The sequence below is a fragment of the Canis lupus genome, chromosome 24 (assembly GCF_003254725.2).
Source record: "Canis lupus dingo isolate Sandy chromosome 24, ASM325472v2, whole genome shotgun sequence".
NCBI lineage: Eukaryota > Metazoa > Chordata > Mammalia > Carnivora > Canidae > Canis > Canis lupus.
Window position 1 is genome coordinate 24,018,614 of NC_064266.1, and position 27,488 is coordinate 24,046,101.

The 27,488-nt window shown below is 44.0% G+C and overlaps 2 protein-coding genes and 1 pseudogene across 6 annotated transcripts in view; 2 read left to right on the forward strand and 1 right to left on the reverse strand.

The window, feature by feature from the left end:
• Nucleotides 1-226: 226 nt before the first annotated feature.
• Nucleotides 227-26,808, reverse strand: GSS (glutathione synthetase). Of its 3 annotated transcripts, none has more exons than XM_025469820.3 (13): nt 26,703-26,808; nt 23,572-23,706; nt 18,149-18,294; nt 15,407-15,482; nt 14,979-15,118; nt 14,178-14,294; nt 10,671-10,751; nt 10,493-10,570; nt 7,810-7,876; nt 4,259-4,453; nt 3,676-3,757; nt 1,752-1,941; nt 227-776 (listed from the first exon to the last, which is right to left on the reverse strand). In XM_025469820.3, the coding sequence occupies exons 2-13, from the start codon at nt 23,698-23,700 to the stop codon at nt 653-655; spliced, it is 1,425 nt and encodes a 474-aa protein (XP_025325605.3). In that variant the 5' UTR covers nt 23,701-23,706; nt 26,703-26,808; the 3' UTR covers nt 227-652. The 3 variants fall into 3 exon arrangements, with proteins under 3 accessions (XP_025325605.3, XP_025325606.3, XP_025325607.3); XM_025469821.3 differs by having other exon boundaries at nt 26,465-26,727; XM_025469822.3 differs by lacking the exon at nt 26,703-26,808 and adding an exon at nt 26,155-26,427.
• On the forward strand, nt 7,873-9,628 carry LOC112673856 (ubiquitin-conjugating enzyme E2 N-like; annotated as a pseudogene).
• Nucleotides 26,744-27,488, forward strand: part of MYH7B (myosin heavy chain 7B) — a 40,913-nt gene continuing 40,168 nt past the window's right edge. For 2 of the 3 annotated variants that reach the window (XM_025469806.3, XM_025469810.3), the window contains exon 1: nt 26,744-26,875. The gene's annotated coding sequence lies outside the window, so the exon portion shown is untranslated. Of the gene's footprint in view, nt 26,886-27,488 lie in introns of all 3 variants that reach the window. The other variant, XM_025469807.3, reaches the window with a different exon arrangement.

Sequence of the window (27,488 nt, forward strand, 5' to 3'; positions counted from 1 at the left end):
CGAAGCCAGTTCACCCGTGATGTCTCATCATGGTTGCATTGTTTCCTATGATCCTGTGGGAGCATTAGTGAGTCACTAAGGACTGGAACTTCAGGGTTCTATCCTAGGGTCTGGAGCTATGGAGGCTCTGATTATAGCCAAGTTATTTCCCCTGCTCTCATCCACCTTAAATGTGCTGACCCAGATTATAGCTCCTCCCCCACCAAATGTATAAACCAAGGAATCATAGAATCGGCAATGTAATTTTATTTAAGGCAGAGGTGGGGAAAGGCTATGCCCCGTCACTGCACTCCTCCTACCTCTCAGTCCTATCCTAAGTCAAACACTGGAAACTGCTGGAAAGGCTAATGAGGGGCTGACAGGAGGGTGGCAGGGTTATGGACCATTACCTCAAATCAGCTTCTTTTCAGCTATACTCACACTCTGAGGATTTAGGGGCCTCTAGATCTCACCTAAGGGAAACACAGCTTTTCTGGTCCTTAGATGGGAGGGCTGGGGGAAGGTACTCAGCATTCACCCTTCTGTGAACTGAAGAGACCAGCCTTGTCAAGGTACAGGGAGGGAAGCCCCTCAGAGGGGCTAGGAGAGGAATGACAAGTATGAAGGAGAGATGGTCTCTTGAGCAAAGTCTGGGCAAGGCCTGGCTGTGCCCTCACACAGGGTATGGGTTGTCCAGGACTGCCACTCCTGCTGCCACACCACCATCTGCATGCTCGATGGCTTTGGTTCGAAGCAGATGTCCCACATGCTTATTCATCACAAGTGTCTTCCCCTGCCTATAGAAATAGGGGCAGGAGACACAGCTCATTACCAACACAGCCCCAAGACCCTCCCTGGTCTCACCTGAGCAGTGGATGAGTGGCTGACTATACCCAAGAAAGTGCTAGGATTTTAGAATCAGATTTGGGTTTGTATCCTTGCTGGGAAAGAAATTACTAGCTCTGTGATTTTGAGCAAGTCACTCGGCCTTTCTAAATATCAATTTCCTCAATTTAAAATAGAGATAATACCTCTCACTTTGCAAGATGGTCACGAGGACTAAATAAAGCAGGAAAAGCACTTAGCATGATGCCAGGCTCATATTTCATGTTCTGTAGCTGTAAGTTTCCTTGTCTATCTCTCTCAAGATGGCTGTGGTGATAGGTTTAGGGGGAAGTGGCAGGCAGAGATGCTGCAAGTGGTTAGAGGGAAATATTATATATAGAGAAGGCTATGGTTGGGAGCATAGTAGGATCTGGTATTCCTACCTTGCTTAATCTTGAAGTGCAGGGAGTGGTTTAATTGACCAGGAACAATTCCTTACAAATTCCCAAGTAGTTTTCTCTTCCTAATTCTTTAGAGCTCAAATCCACACCCAGGGACCACTCAACCTTTCAAAGACACTGATTATCCTCTAGCTGGCCTGTCCCACCTTTCCTCAGAATCCCTGGGAGCTTGGAAACTGGACCCAAATTCTCTTCTTCCCTGGGGTCTCCTCCTAGTCCAGAGTTACTTTCTCATCCATCTTGATACTACTTGGAATTTCCTTTATAGTTGCAAAGCACTCCTCATCTGGGCTTCATTTGATAGCTCTGTGAGGTGGTCAGGTCTTGTGTCCTTTGCTTTGTTTATTAGATAAGGAAACAGGTAACATGGCTAGGGATCAGCAGAGTTGGGACTAAAGCCCAAGAGTCCTGCTCCCTGTCCTTTGCTCCCTCCAGGCTTGTCTGGTTGACCCTCAGGCAAGGAGGAGACCCTCTTGACTGGCTTACCTGACATAGACCCCAAAGATGCCTAGCTCTGAGATGCACTGGACAACTTGGACAGGGCTGCCAGGCCGTAACAGGCAATTTCCAAAAGGCTCAGGTTTAATCTTTTCCATGAGGATGTAGGAGGCTCTCTCCTCGCTGTCCTTCAGCCGCTCCAGGGCCTGTACCATCTCTTCCCCATATAAGTTGTTACCTGCAATGGCACTGGTCAGTCACCCTAGACGCTCTGGCTACCTTCTCCATTCTATGCCCCCACTTCTGTGGTCAAGTCAGCAGCTTCAGTTCCTGACACCAGCTCAGGGAAGCCAAGGCAGGCCTGGATCCCAAGGAGGGAATGTCACTTTAACAGGACAGCCCTTATCACACAAACACACCTTCTACCACACTGTCTTGCCCTGGTTCTCCTCCTGTCTATGGCTTTCCTTCCTAGCCTCCCTGACTGGCTCCTGCTCCTCTTAAATGTTGAGATTCCCAAAGAATCCATCCGCCACCCTTGTTCTCTCCTCCATGTACAAACTTTTTTTTCCAGGAAGATCTCTTCTAAGACTACAGAAGAAGTATTCTTGACTATATTCTATGACTATATTCTATATTCTATGACTTGTTAACTCCCAAATCTTTAACTTAAGCTCGCTATTCTATATTCTATGACTTGTTAACTCTATATTATGACTTGTTAACTCTATATTCTATGACTTGTTATCTATATTCTATATTCTATGACTTGTTAACTCCCAAATCTTTAACTTAAGCTCACTATTCTAAATATCGCATGGATATCCCATGGGCTCCCAAAAGAAACTCAGCATGTCCAAACAGAATTCATTACTTCTGCTTGAACCTGCCCCTCCCAGATCTTCCTTCTCCCTATCAAGTGAAAGATACCCCTGAGTCATATTTAACTCACTCTCCAGACCTGTCACTAACTCAGACATGTCTCTTCAGTCTGTATAGCCCTAGCCTAGGCCTCTGCATTGCTCTTCTGGACAATTATACCAGCCTCCTCTATGGTCTCTGTGACCAATATCTCCCCTCACCCAGGACAAGCTCCACTATGGCTGAAACATGGATCCTGAATCAATTGTGTGTCCCTTCCCTCCTTAAAACTCTCTAATGGGGGATGCCTGGGTGGCTCAGTGGTTGAGCATCTGCCTTCAGCTCAGGTCATGATCCTGGGGTCCCGGGATCAAGTCCTGTATCAGGCTCCCCGTAGGGAGTCTGCTTTTCCCTCTGCCTCTCTCTGTGTCTCTCATGAATAAATAAATAAAATCTAAAAAAAAACAAAAAACAAAAAAAAACCTAACAGATTCTCAGTACCTTCAGGATAAAAATCCAATTTCCTACATATTTCCAGTGTCCTTTATAATGATGTCCCAAACCATCTTTTCTAGCCCAAATCCCTGCCTCTTCCCATCTCCCATGCTGCACTCCAGCCTTACCAGTTGCTTGTTAATCTCCAACATACACTTCCATGGGTTAGTGCCTCTACTTGAGGCTGCTCCTTCTGTATGGAATGCTCTTCCTCCTTTCCCACCTGGTAAACTCCTACTTATCCTTTAGGACCAACATCAAAACTCATCTCCTCTGGGTCTGTGAGGCAGACATGACCCTGCTCTCAAGGAGTTCAAACATGCAGTAAAATATCCCACCTTCTATTTTGCTCTACCCACTTTCCCACAATCTAGTCACAGGCACTTCAGACTAAACTTGTCCAACCCTCCAGTTATGATTAATCAGGTTCCTGTGCACTCAACAGCACTTGATCACAGGGTCTCCTGGGACATTGTCCAAGATGAGGGCCTGTGTCAGTTCCTCCTGTGTCCCCTGAGCCTGGGACTATGCCCATAGCAAGTGCCAATCAGCGTTGGTAACAGCCTGCTAGCCCCCTTCCAATGAACAGCCTTACAAAGGCAAAACCACCACCTACCTCCACCCTCTCTCTGGGGCTTTAGCACAAACTGGCTAGGGGCAACAATGGCCTCAGCAATGGCCTGGTCCCCTTCTTCACCCTGGCAGGAGGCAAGAAAGCAGTCACCAGCAATTTTAAGCCAAAGGCAAGAGCTGCAGTCCTGCTGGTTGTACAGAGCAGCATCAGAGGAACAGCAGGAGGGGGAAGAGTGATAGCCCCTTCAGAACAGATGCTACTATCTGGATGTGACCCTTAACAAACCCAGCAGCAAGTACAATGAGAACAAGCTTTCTCTTGTTCTCCAGTGCAAGAGTGCAGGGCTCCACAACAGAAGACCTGGAAAGCCCGTAAAGATTCTCCCCAATTCTTGTTGTCTACCTCAGCTCCTTCTTCCCCTTTCCACCTCTTACCCCCATCTCTACCTTTGCTGACGGATCTTACAATGGATTCCAGCCCCCGCCCCCCAGGGCTCTAGGGGTTCTCACGGAGCATCACTGACCCAAGTCTAGCCCACTACCAGGTCCAGCTTCCCCAACACATTGGGTTCTGGGTTCCTGGCACCTGGGAGGCCTGTGGTAGGAGAAAGAGGCTGTTCACACACCATGTCCAGTGAGTAGAGGCCAGCAAAGGTGGCACGGAGGCGGGCCACAGTCTCAGGCTGGCCAGGGAGCAACATCTCTAGTACACCCATTCTGCTCAGCTCCTGCTGCACCTTCTTAGTCCCAGCCAGCTGGGTGGCAATATCTGGGCACTTGACAGCACATGACCTCTCCAGCAGTAAGCGTGCTTCCCAGTTCTGCAGAGGGAAGAAAACAAAAGGAATTCTACTTTATTTCACTTTGGCTGATCTCTACTGAGCATCCATTAGATGCCAGGTATCATGCTTTCTATCTTCACATTCATTATTCCCAGGGTCACTGCAACATCTTTGTGAGGCAGATGTGGATTCTTCCGATATGTAGGATTCTTGCCCTTGGGGAGCTCACTAAATTTAGCACAATGTTACAGACTATAATTAAGAGGGAAATAACAGGGACACCTGGGAGGCTCAGTGGTTGAGTGTCTGCCTTCAGCTCAGGGCATGATCCCGGGGTCTTAGGATCAAGTCCCACATCGGGCTGTCTGCATGGAGCCTGCTTCTCCCTCTGCCTCTGTCTCTGCCTCTCTGTGTGTGTGTGTGTCTTTCATGAATAAATAAATAAAATCTTAAAAAGAGGGAAATAAAAGGTACAAGGGTATAGAAAAATGGATGAAGAGGTTTGAAAGAGGTGGGACACTTCTGTGTGAGTTCAGCTACCTACTGTATTCCAAATAAAATTCTAACTTCTTACCATAGACTACAAGACACTGCAGGATCTGCCTCCTGTCCCATTTTCAACCATGTCAATTTCTTGACATCCATCCATCCCACTCTCACAGTCCAGCCACACAGGCCAAACACAAAAACATCATTTCTACCTTTGCTTTTCCTGCTTTCCCCTCTGCCTAGAATTCTTTTCCTTTTTTTTAAATTTATTTTTTATTGGTGTTCAATTTACCAACATACAGAATAACTCCCAGTGCCCGTCACCCATTCACTCCCACCCCCCGCCCTCCTCCCCTTCTACCACCCCTAGTTCGTTTCCCAGAGTTAGGAGTCTTTATGTTCTGTCTCCCTTTCTGATATTTCCCACACATTTCTTCTCCCTTCCCTTATATTCCCTTTCACTATTATTTATATTCCCCAAATGAATGAGAACATATAATGTCTGTCCTTCTCCGATTGACTTACTTCACTCAGCATAATACCCTCCAGTTCCATCCACGTTGAAGCAAATGGTGGGTATTTGTCATTTCTAAAGGCTGAGTAATATTCCATTGTATACATAAACCACATCTTCTTTATCCATTCATCTTTCGATGGACACCGAGGCTCCTTCCACAGTTTGGCTATTGTGGCCACTGCTGCTATAAACATCGGGGTGCAGGTGTCCCGGCGTTGCATCTGTATCTTTGGGGTAAATCCCCAACAGTGGCTTTTCCAATGGATGGTTGGATCCTTTTTATCCTTAAGTCTCAGCTCAAACCACCCTATTTAATGTAGGCTTCCCCATAATTCTCTATCTTCACCCTATTGTTTTATTCAAAGAGTTTCCCTCAACTAGAAAAAATTTTTTTTCCTACTTTTGCTTACTTCCTGATGACTGTCTCCCTGACCAAAATGTGAGCTCTGGCCCTTGTCTGTCTTACTTCCTATTGTATCACCAGTATCTAACACAGTGCTTGGGGCTTTGTAAATGCTCAGTAATTATTTGTTATTGTTGTTTAAAGAAGTGAAATCTGAGTAGTCAGGTCAGACTCGATAGCAAAGGCATACTCAGATTAGCAGAATAATATGAGTAAAGGCCTGCAGGTGCTTAATTACAGGATGAATGGTCTGATGTGCTAGGAGTTTGGGGTGTGAGAGGCAGGTAAACAGCAGACGACCACACCTCCCAGCTCTAGACCCCATATCTGGGAGGACAGACTGTCCCGGACTCCAGACCACATCAAACTGCCCACAGCAGGATGAAGGCAACTGCCTGAGGAACAACACCCACCCTACCCATGCCGTCCTCCCTTTGATACAATCATTCCACCTGCAGCACCTTTGCCAGTCTCGATTAATAATCTCAGCCACCTCTGATAGTCTAGGCAGAGTTACAGGTGCCCAGAACATCAGAGATAAACCCAGAGAAGTACTCCATTATATTAGAAACAGGGAAGCAAAATTCAGAAATGAGCAAGGGCTTTCCTGAGGTCACCTACCAAGTCACTAAGCCTTGAAGTTTTATCTTCATATTCTAAACCTGATCTGAGTTTCTCAATTCCCTAAAAATGTCCTCCTCCTGATGCACAAATTTCATCCGTTAGTCCTGTTAGTTCAACTGTTAGTTCAACTTCTTTCCCCATTAGTTCAACTTCTCTCTTTTTAAAGTTTTCTTTGCCCCTTTCTCTCAAATCCCCTGGAGCCTGGATCTGTTTTCCCAATGGACAGTTTTTTCTTCTCCAGTCAGCAAGTTCCTGCCACTCTAACCACTTTCTAGAGGAAAGTACCTTCTACACAGCTTCCACCTCTGTGGAGCTGCTCCCTATATAGGTATTCCTTACGGAGAATCCTATATTCAAAGAATTAGAATCCTATATTCAAAGAATTAGATGTCTGGAAGGAGCTTCCTCAATTTTTAAGTATAGTTTCCTCAGCTTAAATAATTGAGCCCAGAAAGGGTCAGGAACATGCCCATGGTCACACAGAAGCAGAGCCAAAGGATCATGATCCCTAGTATACTGCTCACGATATTTTCCAACTTCTTTCTCCTAAGTGAAACCAGGGCTTCTTAGCTTCTGCATGCTGTGGATTAGGGGCAGAGGGAGGTGATATATTCCAGAATGATATACTGGAAATGCTACTAGACTGAGAATCAGAAATCCTGGGAACCTCCTGTGGGATCTAACACAAGCCCCTGCATCTCTCCAAACCTTAGTTTCTCCGTCTGTATAATGGGGATAATTATACACCTCAGATGGTAGTTGTAAGGATTAAATGAAATAATGGATATGGAAAGTAATTTTGAAACTACACGGTATGATAGCAAGATAAAGTGATATCATTACTGTCATTAACATAAATGGATAGAAAAACTTTCCTACACAGATAAGAGAGAGGTAAGAGTTGGCAGGAAGGAAATGGTCAGTGGTATGATGAAATTGGTTTGCATTAGTTAGCCAGAGCTGATTGTACCAATCTCTTTTCAATTCTGTGTCCAGAAATGTTAAGGTGGGTAGCTTGAAATTAGCGATGAGGGGAGTACACCATAGAAATCAGCAAATGCTACAAATTGGGGCTTTCCTTCTGATAACCATGACTGTTAAGCATTTGTCAGCATATTTCTAGAAACAGTGTGAATGGTTGAAGCAACATGGATTCCTGAGGATTCAGATTCTAGAAGACAATTGTGTTTGTAGAGAGTAAGAGGTAACAAAAAGGTTGTGAGAGAACAGGGAGGTACACCAGTTTCCCTGAGGAAGAACTGGGCTCAGGGAAAAACCCAGGTTTCTGTGATGCCTGAGCTGGGTCTCTGAGGAATGACGGTGAGTCCTAGGAGGCAGAGAATGGTCTAACAAAATACCAACCTGTGGACTGTACTGACTCGGCATGTAGCCATCCCGGAAGTAAACCACAGCAACTTCCTGGCCGTCCCTAGAACACAGGATGGAGAAAGCTGCTGTGTTAAATTATAACTGGTATGTTCATTGGTTCAGGGTACTTCAGGGTGCATCAAAATGAGCTTGGCTTCTTTGAAAGTCAGTCTGCACAGGTTGCCTACCCCAAAGTTCATTGGAAGCAATGAAAATAGATACCCATACCACCACTTCTATCACTAAAAACATGAAGGTATGCAATAAGAAATGCTTTAGAATATTCCCGATCTAGAATTATTCTAGGAAGGCCAGAGGGAAATAAGAAGGCAAATAGAATCAAATCGGATAATTTTTTTTTAATGGGCTAAAAATTACTGAGTCTCAGAATCATGTCATACCTAGCAAAACACATTTTTATACTACTTAAAGTAGCTGAAACCAGGCTGAGATTTTTTGAAATGGTGGGTGTGAGGGTGTGCAGATGCAAAAGTATGAGTCTAGTTAAGATACACACTGCCTTGAGTCAAGACTAGAAGCCAAACTCAGGATCTGACAAGATGGTCAGGCTGCCCCATAGGATTATCGATGAAACCCAGCATTTGCTGGCAGAACTAGTTCCTGACTTTAGAGCAGAACCAGTTGAGAACAATGCCCATGATTTTCAAGTGCTCATTGCTGGCCCCCAGGATACCACCTTTGAGGCAGGTTTAAGACTTCTTAAACTTGAACTATTCCTTCTAGAAGAATACCCGACAGCAGCCTCTAAAGTATGTTTCATGATCAAAATTTATCATCCTAATATAGATAAGTTGGGAAGAATATGTTTAGATATTTTGAAAGATAAGTGGTCCCTAGCACTGCAGATCCACACAGTTCCACTATGAATCCAGGCTTTGTTAAGTGCTCCCAATCTAGATAATCCATTAGCAAATGATGTAGTAGAGCAGTGGAAGACCAACAAAGCCCAAGCCATAGAGCTAGAGCATGGACTAGGCTATATGCCATGAATAATATTTAAAATCGATCTGATCATCAAGTGTACATCACTTCTCCTGTTCTGCCAAGACTTCTTCCTTTTGTGTTTGCATTTAATGGACAGTCTTGGAAATATTGCATGATAAAAGCCCAGACATCTTCAGTCCTTTGGTGATTCAATGCACATTATCTATGATTAAAAGACAAATCTATGTCTTGTCTTGATTCATTGTTGTAAAGTATGAGCAGAGGCTAGAAGCACCACTTGGATTGTTGTGAAATATTTAAAAGCAGTGGCCCCTCTTTGCTGCAGGGTTTCTTTATTTTTATTTTTTTTTTGAGGGGGGAAGATAGGTTTATTTTAATTTTATAGGCTCCTTCCTCCCTTTTATGGTGATCAAGTTGCATTGGTTAAAAGCAGTTAATCAGTTATTTAGAATATGCTCTCTAGCCAAGTATAACTTATTTAGATGCTGTAGATGGACAAGCTTGATTGTCTGAACCAAAATGGGAACATTAAACAAACATCACAACATCACAATCCTCACTAATAACATTGTGACTTTGCTGTCAAGTGTAGAATCTTTCCTTCAAGAAAAAACTGCTGACCGTGCTCGCTTCGGCAGCACATATACTAAAGAAAAAACTGCTGACCATTTTGTATGGCTTGTCTGGAAACTTCTGTAAATCTTATGTTTTAGTAAAATATATTTTGTTATTCTAAAAAAAATACACAGACTTTTAAAATTTCTTTCCCTTTTCTTTACTTGATATTGTCTGATATACCTAGAAAGTAAATTAATGACTTTGTTATAAAAGCACTATTTTGAAAATATCAAGTGGTATTGTGAAATTTCATGGAGGTTCTTAATTTAAAAGAAATAAAAAAAAAAAACAACCTATAAAGGTCTAAATATGTGTGTTGCAAGCAATGCTACCCAACTAAGTGGTACTAAAGTCACTTTGTGGAAGTCCCCTGGAAGGAAGCTCAGGGCGTGGCATGGAACACAAATCCAGGCCCCTTGAGGTCTTGCCTGAGCTCAGAGAGCAGCTCCCAGAACAATCAGAATGAATGAGCTATTCCTCTTCCTCCCTAACTACCCAGCCAAGCTGCCCACGCCTGACTAGACCAGCTACCAAAAGGAGCAAGAAAACTTTTAGGAGCCCAGAGGCATATGAAAACCAAGGTTATTTTAAGAAGGCCCTTATCAAGAATGTCAGTAGCTCTGATAGCCCTTTAGAAGCTGAACATGACCAGCCTTCTCCAAACTTTCCTGAGATGATGGGTTATTTTGCCCCTAAAATTCAGAGAAGGAAGCAAACCATTGCATCTCCCAGAAGAAAAGATTACTGGGGGAAATGGTTGACAGGATGAGTTTCCTAATTTTTATTTAAAATCAATTTGCCTGATCCCTGGGTAGCGCAGCGGTTTAGTGCCTGCCTTTGGCCCAGGGCGCGATCCTGGAGACCCGGGATCGAATCCCACGTCGGGCTCCCGGTGCATGGAGCCTGCTTCTCCCTCTGCCTGTGTCTCTGCCTCTCTCTCTCTCTCTGACTATAATAAATTAAATAAATAAATAAATAAGTAAATAAATAAATAAATAATTTGCCAACACATAGTATAACACCCAGTGCTCAGGATGAGTTTCCTAAAGCAGCCCTCCCTCAGATCCTTGGGGAATACTCCTTGAACACTTACATAAACAGCCTTCGGTCTTGGTCCAGAGACCCCTTTTCAGAAACATCTTCAAACCTTCGACGGATTACATGGATATTCCTGGGAAAGATGGCCAAAGTCAGAGGGAATAGATGCTATGTTCTGAATGGCTGTGCACAATCATGGAGCCATATCTGGAGATCTCCCCTCCTTTACTTACCTGGCTAGTAGCTCATTCTCTATAGCACGCTGGTCAAATATGTTCCTTTCCTTCTCTTGAGCAATCAGTAGCACCAGAGCACTGGGGAAAGAGAAAACACAGTTGATTGAAATGGCTACAAAGCTTGTCTTCCTCCCTCCATCGCACCCCCTTCAGGGTGAGAATGAGAACATAGCTTCCCTGAAAGAGCAGGTATTCTCTCAAATCTGGAGGGTCTCAGGCAATACCTGAGGATACAGCACATTTCCTGAAACTAGAAAATTTGAAAATATGGAGATGTTCCTGCTCCTTCTCTAGTAGGTAGATAAAATATTATAATGATGTTTGTGCAAATTAAAATTTAGGTTTCAAATCATCTAAAAAACCCAAGAGGGCTTTTTCTAAAAACTTAAATTAATGATTTTTAAAATCTTTCTGGAAGAATAAACAAGTGAAAGTACTGAAGAATATTTTATAGAAGAACAATGCTAGAAGTTGGAGGCTAATGACCCTCATACAGACTGTAAAGCATATAAAAAAAAGAGTGTGTGTTTCTTGTATGATACATTAGAATAGCTCAGTGGAATCCTACAGAACCCTAGAGCACCAATTATAAATAAAGCATTGTCTCTTGAGGCCTCCCAACATTTCTGTGATGTACATAGGGACACATTTGGTTACACAGTATTAATGGGGTCACCAAGGCTTACGTGACCTTTTCTTCTCTGCTATCCACATACTTAAAGAAGCAGGAGCTCAAGAACTCAGGGAGAAGCTAATGCCAGAGAAATGTTTGGCTACTAATCAGGTTATTTTTAGTAGTTAAAGACAGGTCCAGTCTCCCACCAGGTGATCTTGAGGGGCAATACTCAGCAGTAATGGAGAACCAAATTCCATTTTTGCTGTAGCAGTATTGCTATGTGCCCATAGATTCTTGCTGGGACTCTTGGATGGCTAGATTTTGGCTTAGGAATCTAAGTGTGGATTCCTTCCTCCTGTACTTGGCCTCTGGTCTGTTTGTCTGTTTTCTGTACCTCTTTACAGTGCCTGACTTCTTTCCACTTGGCTGAAGTACAGGTCCTAGTATGCCTCCTCTCTTGCCTTGCCTAAAATGTCTTAAGGTCAGACATGACATTAAGCTGAGTCTTGGCTTTGAGTTCGGTGTCTGAGAGATAAGCTAGAAATGGTGCTCTCATAAGTCTTCTTGCCCTGAGAGAGTCCCAAGGGCCAAGGGCCTTGCTTTTCATAATGCAGCCTGATTTGCTCTGCCCATGGGTGGGAAAGTGGCATCTGGCCCAGACTGGCCCACCTCCAAGAAGAGGCGGAGGAGGGAGCCTGTAGGCTGTAGGTTAAAGTGAAGCTGCATTCCCTGGTTAAGTCAGCCTGCCTTCTGCCAAATAATCACAGCCAGACTCAGAAAACATATTCTACCTCCTGCCTTCAGTTCCGAATAGTCTTTTGGTAGCAGGACTAGGAAAGTTGTCAGCTAAGGAAGGTAAAGTGGCAGTAGTGTGCTGGCTGGCAGCAAGGACTTGATCATAGCCCCCAACATTTTATACCAAGAATCCTCCTTTCTTATCCCTACTAATTCTAACCACAGGCACTAATGTTTTGAAAGAGTTTGAATAAATGCTAAATAGGAATCATAAATCATTTTCTAGGCTTCTTTAAAAGGTCTCAAAAATTATGGGATAACTGATGAAAATTCACCTGCTCTATAAATGCTTGAGCCTCACTTTTCCAATCTATACTATGGGACCATTCCTCTTGGAGGCAGAACAGTGTAGTAGAGAGAAAGCAGGCTTTAGAGATAGATAGACATGAATTCTAAACTTACTAGCTGTATGACTTAGGGCAAGTATTCTACCTCTTTGAGCCCTCAGTTTTTACAAGCATTATTCAAAGCCATGATTTCATTTAATTCTCACTCCCACCCCTTTAGGTATTGTTACTATCGTCCCCATTTTACAGATGAGGAAACTGCTGCTCAGAGAAGAGAATGGACTTAGCAAAGATCACATGCTGGGTCAGCAGGAGTGCCTATCTTACTTTCAAAATAAGGGAAGCTAGTCCCAGCTTAGGTGTCTACACACAGCTCCTACCCATCAGCGCCTACCTAGTACTGGGCACATGAATCTTTGCATGTCTTTCACAGCCTGGTTGGAGAAACCCTCTGCAGTATTTGTCTGTCAGCAGCTCCCTGGCTGACCCCTTCCTGGCTTCCATCTCTTAAAATACAACTTAGCCAAGAGTTCTACTTGAGAAGGTATCCATCTGATGCCTTCTAAATATTCAGAGTCCAAGGTTTCTTGAGTCTTGGTGAGGATTAAGCAAGCCCAGAGTGGCTCTCTGAGAGACAATGAAGTGATTAAGAATGCAAATTCTAGGGCAGCCCAGCGGTTTAGCGCTACCTTCAGCCGGGATGATCCTGGAGACCTGGGATCAAGTCCTGCATTGGGCTCCCTGCATGGAGCCTGCTTCCCCCTCTGCCTGTGTCTCTGCCTCTCTCTCTCTCTCTCTCTCTCTCTCTCTCTCTGTGTCTGTCATGAATAAATAAATAAAATCTTCAAAAAAATATTTAAAAAAAAGAATGCAAATTCTAGAGGAAGTGGACTCTAGGCTCTACCAGCAACTCGCCATTTGACCTTGAACAATTCACTTCACTTCTCTAAACCTCAGTTTCCTTATCTGTAAAATAGGGGAGATGGGTGCTATCTACCTCGGAATGTTTGATAGAAGCCTCTAAGGAGATCCTGCATATAAAGTGCTTAGCACAAAGCATGGCACTAGGGAGTGCTCATTAAGGGTTAACTATTAAGGCTATGTAAACATTGCAATAACTGTTGGTACAGTGGCCCCTCATTTATCCAGAAGTCACCTACCAGGCATCCTTACACATCTGGAACATGGTTGAGAAATAGCAAGGAAGCAAAAAATGCCTCTAAGCAGTTAAAACAGATACTACAAAATCCCTAAATCAAAGCTTATGCATTTACTCATCAAAGAGGCCCTCACACTCATTAGACAGCACATAACAATCCAGACCATTTGCTTTCCCAAACCACAGCAAATCAGAAAGGTCTGGGGATAGAAATGGAGGATTCCAAATCCAAGCACAATGACAGCAGTATAAAGTAAGAGCTGATAGTAGGAAAACAGAAAAGCTGTGAAGAAAGGGAATAAGAGCTTAAAGCCTAACAGTTGGGGCCATTAGTGCAGGCAAACAGCCTCCGACACCTCTCTAAGTCTAGGCAACTCCTCTGCACTATGTTACATCAAGACGCAGTTGGTGACGGTAATGCAATCACTGACAGATAATGATGACCTCTAGCCAACAAGAAAAGATTAAATTATAGCCTACATCTTATTTTAGAAGATAGCCCAAAACGTCCATTAACATAATTTTGGTGCTTAAAAGTGTAAACTTCTATTTCGAGAAAAAAAAATCCTTCATTTCCTAATTATGTCAGGCAAAGAAGCAGGTGCTGCAGCCCTGAATGAATCTGCTGTCACTTTTTCTCCCCTTACTTGGCTGAGCCGTAGAGCTCCCAGGCTCTGGTGATCCCCAGTGCCAGTCCCTTGCTGGGATTATTGGAGAGGATCTTGGCAGCTTCTTTGGTCTTATTCAGGACATTGAGAACATGTCTGTTGGAAGAGAGATGTCTGTTCAGTAATTGGATGGATCTGGAAGACCTCTGCCTGTGACTCACAGACACAGGAACATCACTTTGAGAATTAGCTGAACACTAAAAAACAGCTTATCATCATGCTCCCATAGGATCCACCTCAGGATGGAATATACTGGACTGCCCAAACCCTGGCCCTGTGTATGTACCCAGAGCCCCGAGACCCTGTGTTTCTACTCTATACCAGCTTCCCATTGGGCTGGAACTCCTTTACCTGAGCCCCAGATGCCTGCTACCTGGAATCCTGCTGCAGACCATCTGCAATTACAGCAACATGGTGCATCACTGCTGGCCAGAAGTGGTTGCTACTAGGGTCTAGCCTTCCAATGGGAAGCCTCTGATCCCACTCTGCCATGGATTCTGACCTCTTTTCAGGCCTTCAAAGCTCTTTCTCACCTCAGATACTGTTTCCTCATACTAGAACACTAACTTGTACAATGAAGGGGTGGCACTAGATGAACCATGAAGTCCCTTCTCTCCTTGACATACTAAGACCAAATTATAAGTGGAAACTGCTGTGGGGGAAAACACATGACCCAGGGCCCAGGAAGGCACATTCACAATTGGGAGATCCCTGCCCCTGCCTGTAGGCCTATCAGGCTTTCAACCCACCAGTGTGCCCAGCATTGCCCAAGGGACCCACCGGTGCACAGCTGGGGTGCGGGAGGCCAGGCCCCCAAAGCTGGCAGAGATAGTGTTGATTTCAATCTGTTTCAGGGCTGGGGAGCCATCTGCGTTGCGCTGGAACATGTAGTCTGAGCGATTCAGACCCAGGAACACAGTCTGTGGGGAAAACTGAAGGCTGAATACATCTGCCCAGGGGCTGAGTGAGGGCCTAGTCATGGAACAGACAGATAACATGAATTCTACATAGAGATCAGAGTTGCTGGCTGATGCTCCAAAACCCAGTGGAATCATTCTTTTGGTCATCCCAGGATTGGTCACTGATGTACAAACCCAGTGGGGATCAATGAGAGGCAGAGTCCCATAATCTCAAGGTCTGGACCAAATTCTTCTGGTCAAAAAAGGGAGGGATGAGTCTTGGATTGGGGTGCAGTGGGGAACAGTTACCTGGGCAATGCCCTCTTTCAGGACTTGCTTGTGGATGTCAAAGAGATGAGCAGTGAAGTTGTCCCTTTTGATGGTGCTGGAGGAGGAAAAAGAGCATTTTCTAGGCTATTTGGGAGCTTAAAGGTCAGGTAGTTCCACCCTTGTCCATTGCCTCCTGAATCTCTGGGTCTACTGACCCAAACTTGAACACCCACATCAACCTGGTAGAGAACAGTGGTTTAGAACCCAGCTCTAGAGCCAAATGAGCTAGGTTCAAATCCCAGCTCTACCACTCATTACTAGGCAACCTAAGAGAACTATTACCCCTCTCTGTCTGTTTGCTCATCTGTAAAAGAAGAAAATGAAAGATGAAGAGGAAAAGAATTATAGAGCTGTGGTGAAGGATACTTGAGATATGACACATACTGAGCTGTGAATAATGCCTGGGCTCAAGAGAAACTAGGAAATGGCATGTGATAGAACCATTCCATCTTTGTATAGCTCTGATGGTTAGTAAGCCTTCTGGTAGACCTAACATTAAGTCTCTGTAGCTTCTCCTATAATCTGGGACCTCCAAGGTCAAGTCTTTTCCACCACTTACACAGCAACTCTCAGAGATTAAAAGACAGCACTTATGTCCTGTGCTCCAAAGAGTCTTCTGACTCACACTAAATATCCATTTATTTTTCTTCAGCCAGTCCTCATATGATGTGACTCCCTCAGAGCAGCTGTCCCTATTTGGATCAGATCCCCCTGCTATGTGCTCTCAGAGCACTGTGGACCTCTCCTCTACAGCACAGATTACAGTTGTTATTTTCCATTTGATTTCTGTGATGATTAGTGTCATCTCTACTTGACGGTAGAGACTATGTCTGTGCTACCTCATCATCATGGCCCAGTGTGCTGCTGGGACTTGTGACATGATGTAGGAACCCAGTATGGTTTTCTGGAACCTCGGGAAAAGACACCCATTGGTAACCAACACTACAGTTGTCTGTCAAGATTCAGGGTGGTCTCTGCATGCCAGCTTAAGCCTGAATCACAGGCTCACCTTGTTACAAGAACCCCACTGAACCCGTATAGCACAGGCCTGCCAGGTAGTTCCTCTGTTCCTCAGCCAGTTCTCTCACAGGGCCTTTCCCAGCCCTTAGTGAGGAGAGCTCCCAGCTGGGCTTCAGCCTCCAGGAAGCTGAGACATATTTTTCCCTTTTCTAAAGAGGTGCACCCCTTCAACCCCACACCCTAGGCTGCTATTCTAGCACATGTGTTCCTGGAGCTCTATTTCCTTACAAGCTAAGGTTTGTATTTCAGAGGACAGAGAAACAGGGAAGGCAGGATTGCAGAGATGGATTGCAGGGACGGTCTCCACATAATTGCATCTTTAGGGCACAGGTCATAAATCAGGCTGCTCGTAAATCCCACAATCCAGAATCACAGGTACAAAAGCCAGACCCCCCCAAAAAACAAAAACAAAAACAAAAAACAAAAGCCAGACCCACCCCAAAAAAGATCTGAGGGGAAAGTGGTGGTAGGGTTTGTACATTCGTAACTCATTGTTTTTTTGTTTTTTTTTTCTCATTGGGTTTTTAGCTCCAAGTCAATGGTTTCCACACCTCTTACTATAAGATCCCTTCTCATGTTCACCCTCTTATCAATGTGCACTTTTTTTTAGAGAGAGCACAAGCAGAGGAGGGGAGTCACAGAGGGAGAAGAAGAGAGAGAATCTTAAGCAGGCTCCAAATGCAGCATGGAGCCCAATGCCAGGCTTGATCTCACAACCCTGGGATCATGACCTGAGCCAAAATCAAGAGTCAGATGCTTAACCAACTGAGCCACCCAGGTGCCCCCCAACATGCACATTTTTAAAAGATTTTGTCTCTGGGGCACCTGGCTGGCTCAGTTGGTGGAGCATACAACTCTTGGTCTCTTGGTTTTGAGTTTGAGCCCCACACGGGGTGTAGAGATTACTTAAAAATAAAATCTTAAGAAAGAAAGATTTATCTGTAACAAAATAATTGCTTTCTTTTAGAAATTAATCAGACATGCAAGTATGTATGTCTAGTCTCTATATAGTATATATACATACCTGTAATACAAATATATATATATATATATTTATATATATTTAATTCTAAAATAAAGAATTTAATTCTAAAGTAAAGAAGTTTCCCTTGCCTCAGGGTCTGAAGAGGAAAAAAAGATCAAGGGAGAAGAGACAGAGAAGGGATGGATGGGGTAAGCCATTTCAAGGGTCCTGTATCCTCATGCCCTGAGTGTGGCCCAGTCTATACCCCATCTCACCCAGAGATAAGGGGCCTGAGGTAATAAGAAAGAGACAATGCTTAGGAAAAGAAGAAATCTGACTTTAATAATCTTCTCTGTTCTTTGTTTTCTCTAAAATGACACTGACCTTCCGTAATTCCAAATAGAAATCTCAGTCTTCAAAGCAGGGGGACATGGATCAGAGAATCACAGAATGTCAGTGTTGGAAAGGATCTTAGATTTAGATCAACCTCACCACTTTACGGATGAAGAAATTGAGGCCAGTGAAAGAAAGGGACTTTCTTGAGGCCATATAAATAAGTGAGTATTAGAGTCAGGATTAGAAGCCAGATGCTTAACTTCTACTACTTTTTGTTTTTCTGGGGGGTACCTGTCCCCCACCCCAACCAAGTCAACTGCCAGAGCAATACTTCATGGCTCCCCAGTCTTCTAATCCCATGATTCCAACATCCTGGCCCCTAATGCCCCATGACCCAGTACCTGGAGAGAGTCTGCTCCAGAAAGGCAGCATTCTGGCTGACAGCATCCACCAGCATGTTGAAGTCCATCTGCACAGCATAGGCCTGCTCCAGCAGGGCACTGGGGACCAGTGAGGGGAAGAGCGTGAATGGGGCATAGCTTACCACCTGATCGAGGAGAAAGAGTGGGCAGGGGTAGAACACCTGTGAATGGGTTGTCTTCCTGCAAACATAACCCCATGGAAAGTGTGGTGACATTTATTAAGGACATTTAAGTGACATTTATTAAGGACACACAAACTACAAAATAGTGGTTACCTCTGGAAAGGGAGGGAACAAACAAGATGATGAAGGGGTATAAAGGGAAATTTTAGACTCTGTAATATTTTATCTCTTTACAGAAAAATTAGAAGCAAAACAGCCACAAACAAAAACAAACAAAAAATAAGTAAAAAGTCATTGAGCACCTACTGTGTGCAAGGCACTATTTTAAATACCTTACATGGATGCATCATTTAACTATGTGAGGCAGATATTATTACTATTTTTAATAAATAGATAAGGAATTGAGTCTTAGATTAAGTAACATGTCCAAAATTATATTAAGCTGCAGATATATATATATATGGCACAGGGATTTGAACCAAGGTGGTTGTTAAACAACACACACATACACACACAAAAACACAGCTCCTAGTCAGTTGATTATCTAAACCCAGGACCTTCCTCATGCCAGGAGCTCACACCTGTCCCCTTGCCTTGTGGTTGGGGGAGAGGGAGAGTCCTGCTGGTAGGGCTGCAGCAGAAGTGAACCTTGACCCCTTAGAAGTTAGAAATGGTTCCCCCACCACCACCCCAAGTGTTGGAGATGGTGACTCAGGTTTCCAGGCCTAGAGTTAGGCTGCATTCCTCAGAATGCAAAGTTCTTTGAACTTTGGCAGAACTGGGAAATCCAAACCATCTGGAACACTATTTCTAGAAAGGGATAATGCCTTCTGAGATTCACAACAACAAATGAGCTAGAATTTGGGTAAGAGATGATGAGATGACCTTATGACAATATTATGAAGAATTTCTGAGTTTAACCTCTGGGTTAACATAATAATTTAATAATTATTATTATAATAATTTGCCATTATGGTAGTATGAGTTTATGGCATTAGAGCTTGGCATTTATATATTTATTTAAAGATATTATTATTTTGAACAGATAATACAAACATGTGATACAAAATTCAAAAGAGACAGAAAGATACATAGTGAAAAGTATGTCTCACTCTCACTCTGGGCCCAGTGACTCAATTCTCCCCAGAGTCCAATGGTATACTAGTATCTCACAAGTCCTTTAGACTATATGTAGACATATGTTTTTTCTTTCTTTATATACACAGAAGCACATGACACATATATTGTTCTGCCCTTTGCTTTATAAATATTTCAGAGTCATTTCCATATGTGTTCAAATAAAGAATTCTCATTCTTTTTAAGTATTCCATTCTTTGGATATAAAATAATTTATTGAATCTAGCTTTGTATTATGAACATTTAGGTGATTTCCTTCCCCCCCTTTATAATTAATGCTTCTTTTCAAGTTTTTTTTTAAAGATTTTATTTATTTATTCATGAGAGATACACAGAGAGAGGCAGAGACATAGGCAGAGGGAAAAGCAGGCTCCATGCAGGAAGCCCGACACGGGACTTGATCCCGGGATGATGGGATCATACCCTGAGTCAAAGGCAGCTGCTCAACTGCTGAACCACCCAGGCGTCCCATAATCAATGCTTCAATCAATATCCTAGAATATACATTCTAGGTATTTTGTGTATGAGAAAGTCCACAAATTGTGAATTTATAAAAGTAGAAATATCAGGTAATTAGGGTAAATCTATTTAAAATTTTGGTAGATAATTGCCTTCCTCAGAATCTCAGAAGACAAAACTGGGGAAAGATATTTGGAAGAGTAAGGTTTTTCTAGATTGAAGCTTTTATGTGTTAGACTGGGAATTACTGCAGACTACAGAAGGAGTGATCTAATACCCTGAGTGCATGTGTGATGACTATAAGGGCATTTCCTTGGCTCTAAAACTCAGAACTCTGCCTCTTCCAACAAGTCTCATTTGGCCTGAAAAACTCCTAAAGATTTTTTCTAATAAGATTTCCCTCCGGGTTGGGATGCCTGGGTGGCCCAATGGTTGAGCGTCTTCCTTTGGCTCAGGGTGTGATCCTGGAGTACCAGGATCGAGTCCTGCATCGGGCTTCCTGCGTGGAGCCTGTGTCTCCCTCTGCCTATGTTTCTGCCTCTCTCTGTGTCTCTCATGAATAAATAAATAATTTTTTTTTTTTTTAAAGAAAGATTTCCCTCTGGATCACCTGGGTGGCTCAGTTGGGTTAAGCATGCAACTCTTGACTTCTGCTATGCATTGGCCAAAGGCTGAAACACAGTTTTTTCTTTTTTTATAGAGACACAGACACAAAGTAATAGTTTTCTACTATGAGAACAACTGTAGCACATGCATGACAAGAAATACTCTGATTCAGAGTCAGAGAAACAGTGATAGGAAGAAGAGCTCCCATCTCACTTAAGAGGCCAGAACTCCACTAGCCAAGTGTTGCCATGTAGCAAAGTGGGCAGGGTTATTAGGTGATCTGACTTCTCTCTCTCTTTTTTTTTTTTTTTTAAGATTTTACCTATTTATTCATGAGAGAGAGAGAGAGAGTGTGAGAGAGAGAGAGAGAGAGAGAGAGAGAGAGAGAGGCAGAGACACAGGCAGAGGGAGAAGCAGGCTCCATTCAGGAGCCCGACGTGGGACTCGATCCCGGGTCTTCAGGATCACGCCCTGGGCCAAAGGTGGCCCTAAACTGCTAAGCCACCCGGGCTGCCCCGTGATCTGACTTTTCAAGGTAAACTGGATATCTAGATTATTTTTTTAATTTCTTGATTAAAAAAAAACATTGGCTCTAACTTTTTAAAGACACACTAGTGGAAAAAACTATTAACAATGCTTGTTCCTGGGGAGGGAAACAGTGGCTGGAGGGAGGAGACTTACTCTACACTGAATATCTTTTAAATTTTGTACCCTGTTCATGTATTTTTTTTTTAAATTAACTCCCTAAATCTTCAGGAGCCTACTATTCAGTCTGCACGTGGCTAGTCTGTTGCCTCGACCTATAGGATAAAGTTCACATTCCTCTTCCTCCCAGTATCAAAGTCTCTTGGTTATATGACTTTGGCCTGCCTTCTGTCCCACATTCAGCTGCATTCTGTTGGAATATTTTTGCCTTTTCCAAATTCAAGGCGTCCGCTATGCTGTTCTTTGCCCTCTCTATTTTTTATAAGATCTAGCTCAAATACAACTAATAAGTTGCTACTTTTTCTAGGTGTCCCATACAATTTCCTGAGAGAATCAGGAAACTCAGAGCATGGACACAGGAAGCAAACTCTTTGGGTTTGAATTCTGGCTTTGCCAATTACACAACCATTCACATCACCTTGGGCCAGTTACTTAACCTTTCTGGGTCTTGGTTTCCTCATCTCTGCTGTGGTGAGACTTAAATAAGTTAGTGATTCTTAAGTGTTTAGAATAGTGCCTGGCACACAGTAAATACTCAGTAAATGATAGCTAATGTTGTGCAGCAGGCTATCTATGTTTCCTCATAGAACTGACATTACTTCATTTTGTCTTATGGCACATTCTCCAAATAGATCATGCACTTTAGAGGCCAGGGCCTCTGTGTCCTCAGTGCGCAGAATGGCCTGCATAGAACAGGCACCTGTTAAAGATTTGGAATGCAATCTCTCTCTCTATCTCTTTCTTTCACACCACACACACACACACACACACACTCATATTTCCTGTTTTTTTTTTGTTTTGTTTTGTTTTGTTTTGTTTTCTCTGTATTGGGAATCTCATTGAGGACTGTACCTTTTTTGGGCTCCATTAACTTCCAGTAAGAGCAAATGTTGGACATTCATGTAATACCTATTGATTAATAAAACAAAAAATCTTGGAAGGGAAATATGCTTAATCCTGGGTTAAGACAAGCAGTTCCCAGAAGTTAAGGTTCATGAAGCAAGCAATCATATTCCTAAAGCCAGAGGCAGACCTTCTACAATATCGGCCTACCTTAGGTGACAGCCATTCTCATTCACTCAGGCCTAGGAAAACATTTACTGAGTCTGGACTTTCCACTAGGCCCTTTAACTAGGTTCTGGGCACACAGAGAAGAAAAAGGATGCAGGTTGGCAAAGAAAGATAATGGCAGCTCTCTGGTTATTCATATGGATTGTCATAGGGTATGCTACTAAGTAAAAAGAAGCAAGGCACAAAAGAGGTTGTCTAGGATACTTCTTTGTGTAAAAAGTGGGAAAAAGAAATACATACTTTTTTTTTTGTTTTTTGTAAACTATATGAAAGAATAAACAAGAACCTGCCTTCAGGTCAAGAGGACAGGTGAATGTGGGAGGGAGAGTTAAACTGTAAACTCTGCCCTCTTAATTGTGAACCATGAAAATGTCTTACCTAGTCACAAAATAAAGACTTTTTTCTTTTTTAAAGGATGAGACTTTTAAAAGATGTGATTTGGACTCAGCAGTCCTACTTTCATCTACCCACCCTACAGAAATACTCATAAAGGTCCCCAAACAGACATGTATGTAGCTGTTCCCTGGAGTGCTGTTTGTAACCATAAAACATCAGAAATCACCTAAATAGAGGAAAGTTGAACTGTGATCCAGCCATACCTGGAACACCATGTATCAGAATGAAGCTAATTTTACTGGAGGGAGTTGAAGAGAGTTCTAAAACAGATTGTTAAATGAAAAAAAACACATCACAGAATAGTCTGCATTATCTGTATGATCCGATTTGTTTTTTAGAATACCATATATTTTGAGGTGCCTGACTCTTGATCTGGGGGTTGTGGGTTTGAGCCCCACATTGAATGTGGAGGTTACTAAAAAAATAAACTTAATAAAGAAAAGCATATATTTCTTTATATACCCATATATGTATATAAATGCACAGAGAAGGATATACACAAACCAATTGTATGGATATACCCCCTGCAGTGTGATTAGGGGGTCTTAAAAAATAATAGTTCCCTGGGCAAAGTGCTTCACGTAAATTATCTTCTTATTCTCTTATAAACTTGATAAGGTAGGTCCCATTATTATCTCTTTTGTTATCTGAAGAAACCGCAGCTGAGAGAGGTTATGTATCTTGCCTAAGTCACACTTGAAACCCCAGACTTCAGTTTGGTTACTCTAGCAGGCGACTTTTTATACATATATCTAGAGATCAATTTTAGTTATTGGTAAGAATAAAATAAAGTGAAAGAGATGTCTCGGACTGAGAGGAGCAGCCGTTAGCACAGCAGGGACCAGATAGTGAGCATCAGGATCCAGAGCAGTGTGGTCCGTGCATGGGGAGAAGTCAGGGACTTACATCAGAGGACCTGGGCTCCTGTGAGGTCCTCAGCAATACTCCCTCTGCCAGGGCCCGGTCCACAGCCTGCCGCGCCAGCTCCTCCAGCTGCTGCTCCTCCTGCAAGAGGCTCCCCCAGCCGGTGGCCATCCTAACCTGCAACAGAAGGGGAGGGGAAGGCTTGGTGATAGATGGCCTGGGGCCAGGCAACCAATGAAACTGGCACTGTGGTACAGGCAGTGAACACTGGATGGCAGCTCTTAACTTCCACAAGTGCAAGAAAAATGGAAAGCTTAACAAAGCACTTAGACTGCCACTCTCTCTTATGGTTCCTAATACAAGAATGGCATTATTCTCACAGTAAGGAAGTAGAATCTAGGAGAGGTGAAATGATTTGCCCAAGGCAATGACTGGTAAAATCTGCATTTGAACCCAGATCTCAGGACTCCCAGCCCACTGCTTTTCATTGGAGAAAGAGGCACCAATGTCATATGTGATTGGGTAAGTTCCTTCCCTGCAGCTGTAGATTTCCTAGGGGTACAGAGTAGACCAGTGGTTTCCAAACTTGGTTGAATATTCTTGGGGCCCTGGTAAAGAATACAGATTTCTAAGCCTCAATCAGAGATTCTCATGCAAGAGGTCTGAGGGGAGAGAAGAGCTGATGCTCTGTATTTTTACCAAATTTAAAACCACTACAATAGATTATTAATTTCCCTTCTGGGGCACCCGAGTGGCTCAATCGGTTAAGTCGTCTGATTCTTGATCTCAGCTCACGTCTTGATCCGTGGGTCATCAGTTCAAGCCTTGCGTTGGGCTCCACACTGGGAGTGGAACAAAAAATGTTTTCTAAATTTCCCTTCTAGCTCACGACCCATGCTGGTAGATCTCAAATAAATAATGTGGGAAGGGTGGGTAGAAGGAGGATTTTGTAGAATACTATGAAATGCAGATAAGGTAAACTCCTTCCTTATACTAACCAGAAGCAAACTCACTAGCAGGACATAATTACTTTACTTGTACGGACATCTATGGTCACCGCACCAAGACAAAATATTTTAAGAAATTACACTGGCAGGATAGAAACAACCAAACACAAATGCTCAGTGTAATAGGAGGAGGAGTCCAACTGGCTGTCTGGAGACACACAAGTATGAACCACTTTTTTTTTACTCACTGATTTTGCAGCAGGCCTCAGGGATTTAAGAAGATCTGAATAAGACAAGTGGGGCCGCGCGGGGAGGAGCGGGGCCGCGGGCGGGGCGCGGGGCCCGGCCCGGCCCGGCCCGACCGCTGCGCCCCCAGACCCGCTGGGAGGGGGGAGGGGAGCGGGGAAAAAAAAAAAAAAAAGAAGATCCTAATCAATCATTTTGTTTTGTCCTTTTGTTACTTGATTTTAGGAAAAGAACATGGCTACCCATTTCACCCCAAAAAGGGAGCTAGAGAACAACAAGTAACCTCCATCACATTTAGCTCCACCTCCCTCTCCCTATAACAGAACTGGTGCCAAACCAATCATGAAAGTCTGTTGGCCTCAGCACAACGTTTCAAAAGAAAATGACTATGTGAGTTCAAGAGGGTCCTGACAACATAGATAACAGCAGTCACAGGGTCATAATAAAGCTCTGAGATCAGTCAGATCTGGGTTTGAGCCTAGTAATATTACTTCCTTCATAAATAAGGTTGCCTTGTGGATTAAATGAGAAAAGTCTGTGTGTAGTTTCTTAGCAGAGTTTGGAACTCTAAACATAGGGACTTCTTTTTTGGCTATACCCACATTACAGGTGGAAGACTTATCAGGAGGTCACACAGCAGCTGGGTGGCAAAGTCGGGACACGAATCTACGATTCTGTCATTAGAGCAACAGAAGCCTCCATTAGCCCCTATCTCTTCCCAGTTCTGGGATTCCAATATCCCTGCCTGCTGCTGGGCTCTTGTCTACTGAATGGTATCTAATGCCAGGCCCTAGACTAGGTACTGAGGACACACACACACAGAGAAGACATAATCACTATGTTAAGTGCTGATTGAGCCCTTTGTTTTTCTCATTCTACAGTCTCAACCTTGTGGCTTTGTTTTGCTGAGGGCACTCAAATCTATACCTTCACAGTGGTACTTTGCTGACCTCCAAACTGTAATAACCAACTGCTTACGAGGGGGGGGGGGGGTTGTCTCTGCAGAACCAGCATAGAATTTGTTGGCTCCCTCACAAATCTGCTCCTCTGATGAATCCCACCCAAGCACTCAAGCCTTGTACATACTTCTCTCCAACATCCCTGTCTCCCCAAATTCTGTAGTTTTCTATGAATATAGAATGCTTTGAATCCCTTGATTTCTCTCTACCTCCACTGGCAGCAGCTTAGTTCTGGCTACCATCATCTCTTCCCTGGGCACCAAGTAGACTGAGAGAGAGGTAATCTTCAGTGCCCAGGATACACCTGCCTCTCTACGGCTCCCAGGCTAGGCACGCGCTGGAGGCTTCTCTTTTTGGAACACTCCCCATCACTCCTGACCAGCCTTCATGACTGAGTGTCAGAAGCTGTCCCTGCTCTCCGCCCAGGGCTTCTACAGACCATTAGTCCTCCCCCCCACCCCAACCCTCCATACCGTAGGAATAGTTGTGTGTCTTGCTCACTTCTCTCCTTCCAGCGCCTACTACTGTGTTCAGTGAATGTTAAATGAATGAATGACAGACTGCGGCCAGATCAACAAAAGTCTTAAAAATCCCGCTAGAAAACCTGGGCGGACTTTATCCCAAGGGCGAGGCCAGTGCCTGCGCGAGGCCTGGGGCAGCGACGCTCGTCTCCTGCTCAGGCTTGCCCCACGTCACGGGCCCGTTCGCTCTCACTCTAGACAAAGTTTGGTTCTAATCGTTCCCAGTTTCTCTTTTTTTTTTTAAACTCGGGCTCTGGCTTACCAGCACCCTGTCCCCGACACCGGCCTGCTCTGGAGTACGGAGATCTGGGAAATCTGGGGTCCACAGGCACCAGCCCAACCCCCTCGGTGGACACCAGTTTCCCCTTCTCTACGAGGAGTTTGACTTGCAACATCTCTCCGCCTTCAGGGTTCCAATCACTGGCCAGACCCCTCCCTCACATCTGTCCTCCCGAGGAAACGTGGCCCTTGCCGGCCGCCGTTGCCGCTCCCCAACCTACTAGTTCGTCGTCCTGCCTTCCGCGGTACTCAAGCCCCTCGCGCTGTTACCCGAGGTCCAGGGGGCGGGGCCTCGATGTGACCCAATGCGCTTGCGCAGACCGCGCCAGTGGGGGCTAAAGAGCGGGGCGGGGAGGAGAGCGGTGCCTGTGGAGCTGGACGGCGGCTGGGAAGGGTCAGTCCGTGTAAGGGCAGCCTGGTCTATAGGGGTTCGTCGTCTGGTCCCAGATGGACAGAACCTTGGGAAGGATGGGAGGAGTTAGGCTGTGTCCGCTCGGAGTTCAGGGTTTGCAGAACTTGTAGGGCGTCAGAACTGGTGACGTCCATTGTAAGATGGGGAAACTGATACCCAGAATGGGACAGTCACTACCTCGGGGACACACTATGGGGACAAGTGTGATAAGGGAGGTCCAGAAAGGGGCCGAGACCAACGCAGGCAGGGAACCTTAGCACGTTCCCGGCTGAGCCAGTGTTGGAACCCAGGCTTCTGTTTTCCACCCAGAAAAGACCACCTAACTTTGAGGGAAACTGCTGGGAAAGCTATAGAGGCCAAAGAAAGGATTTTCCTCTTTCCGGCAATTTTTTAAAAAAGATCTTATTTTATTTTTTAAGATTTTATTTTTAAGTATACATCCAACGTGGGGTCGGAACCCGCAAAACTAAGATCAAAAGTCACTGGCTCCACTGACTGAGCCATCTAGGTGCCCCTTTTCCAACTGTTTTTAGGTTGGGAATGTTTGAGGATAACATACTGTCTCAAAATGTCCAAATCATTTGCATCAGTATCT